At 60.2% G+C, this 1,844-nt stretch overlaps 1 protein-coding gene across 1 annotated transcript; it reads left to right on the top strand.

Annotated features, from left to right (window-relative positions):
- Positions 1 to 106: 106 nt before the first annotated feature.
- LOC113405515 (elongation factor 1-alpha-like) lies at positions 107 to 1,520 on the top strand (the record flags this gene model as incomplete). Its single annotated transcript, XM_026646738.1, has 3 exons — positions 107 to 400; positions 789 to 939; positions 1,264 to 1,520. Coding segments are annotated over exons 1-3 (687 nt in total), but the record flags the coding sequence as incomplete, so codon positions are not given.
- Positions 1,521 to 1,844: the final 324 nt, after the last annotated feature.

Here is a 1,844-nt window from a genome sequence, read left to right on the forward strand (position 1 = left end):
CCGGGCTGAGCTGGGGGCGGTGTTACGGGGGGCTGGGTAGGTTGCGCTGCCCCCTGGGCGCACGGAGCGGCCCCGATCCTCACACGGCCCCTCTCTGCCCCAGGCGGACGCCGCGGTGCTGATGGTCTCGGCCGCGCCCGGGGAGTTCGAGGCCGGCGTGTCCCGGCAGGGGCAGACCCGCGAGCACGCCCTGCTGGCCTATACCCTGGGCGTCAAGCAGCTGCTGCTCTGCGTCAACAAGATGGACCTGACCGAGCCGCCCTACAGCCAGCGGCGCTTCGAGGAGGTGGTGCGGGGCGTCAGCCTCTACCTGCGCAGGATCGGCTACAGCCCGGCCGCGGTGCCCTGCGTGCCGGTGTCCGGCTGGGCCGGCGAGAACGTCACCCTGCCCAGCCCCAAGGTGGGGGATCCATCCGGGCATGGGGTGGGGGAGCCCAGGGCAGCTGCTGGTGGGAGGGCCCCATGTGGAGCTCAGTTCCCTGGAGGGGCTGCTCCCTTCCAGCAGAGCTCTGGGCGCTCTGCCATGCCCAGTGGGAGGGAAGGAGATGGGCTCTGCCTCCTGGGCCAAAGGTGCCATGCAGTTGGAGATGTGGATGGCAAGGCGAAGTGCTGAGTGCTGCAGCCATGGGGGGAAGGGACCGGCCTACGGGCACCCTTTAGGGTGAGTCCAGGGGGAACAGCCCCTCCCGCTGGGGCTAACAGCCAGACCTCAGGTCCCAGCCCCAGGCTGCATTTCCTGTATCCAAAGGCTGCCAACCATCTCCTTGGCTTCCCTCTACCCCCTGCAGATGCCGTGGTTCAAAGGTTGGAAGGTCAAACGGAAGGAAGGCTTTGGGAAGGGGCAGACACTCCTGGAAGCGCTAGATTCTCTCCTGCCTCCTGTGCGGCCCAGTAACAAACCCCTGAGGGTGCCTCTGCAGGATGTCTACAAGATCGGAGGTCAGTTCAGGCCGGAATGAGACCCTGGGATATGCTGATCTACAGTTGGGTTCTGTATGGTGGTCTCTGAGGTGATTGACTGGCCCTCTGGGGGCAGGGCCCAAATCATACATAAAGCATACTGGGTGCTGGTCTCTTGGCTATTCTGGCCTTGGTTAGTGAAGGCTCAACTTCATGAAGGAAACACTTCTGAGGGGACTCTCCCTCCTCCATCATCCTCGCCAGGATACTCCACCCTCCCTCAAACTAACTGGTCTGCTTGCTGTGCTGGTTACGGGCTTTCCACAATCAGCTCTGACTTACTCTTCCCCTGTCTCCTCACAGGAATTGGCACTGTACCGGTGGGGAAGATAGAGACAGGCATCCTCAAGCCGGGCATGAACATCTCCTTTGCCCCTGCAAACCTCTCAGCAGAGGTCAGAACCATTGAAATGCACCATGAGCCACTGCAGGTGGCTTTTCCTGGTTACAATGTGGGCTTCAACATAAAGAACATTGCAGTCAAGAATCTGAGACGAGGCCATGTAGCTGGCAACTCCAGGAGTGACCCCCCAGTAGCAGCAGCCCACTTCACTGCTCAGGTGCAGAGTCTTGCTTCTATGAGGCTTACATGGTTCATAGGGTGTTGGCCCTTCATGTGTGCGCAGCAGGGAGGCCACAGTTCAAGGGGTGTGACCTCTGGTAGCACCACTGGGAGGTTTGGAATAGGTGTGGGGAGAAGTTTGGGGGGGGTCAGTCATACTGGACTCTGCAGAATACAGTAATTGCTACAGACACTCCTCCCCAATGCTGGTGTCTGTTGGCTTAGGCCGCTTCTAGCAGTATCTGCTGCCCAAATTTGGGGGCACTGCTCTCCAGAAATGTCTGGGCATTTAAAACTGCAATGAGAGGGTTGGGAATCTCCT

This window comes from Terrapene carolina, unplaced genomic scaffold (genome assembly GCF_002925995.2).
Source record: "Terrapene carolina triunguis isolate 2854851 unplaced genomic scaffold, T_m_triunguis-2.0 Scaffold40748, whole genome shotgun sequence".
NCBI classification, from domain to species: domain Eukaryota; kingdom Metazoa; phylum Chordata; order Testudines; family Emydidae; genus Terrapene; species Terrapene triunguis.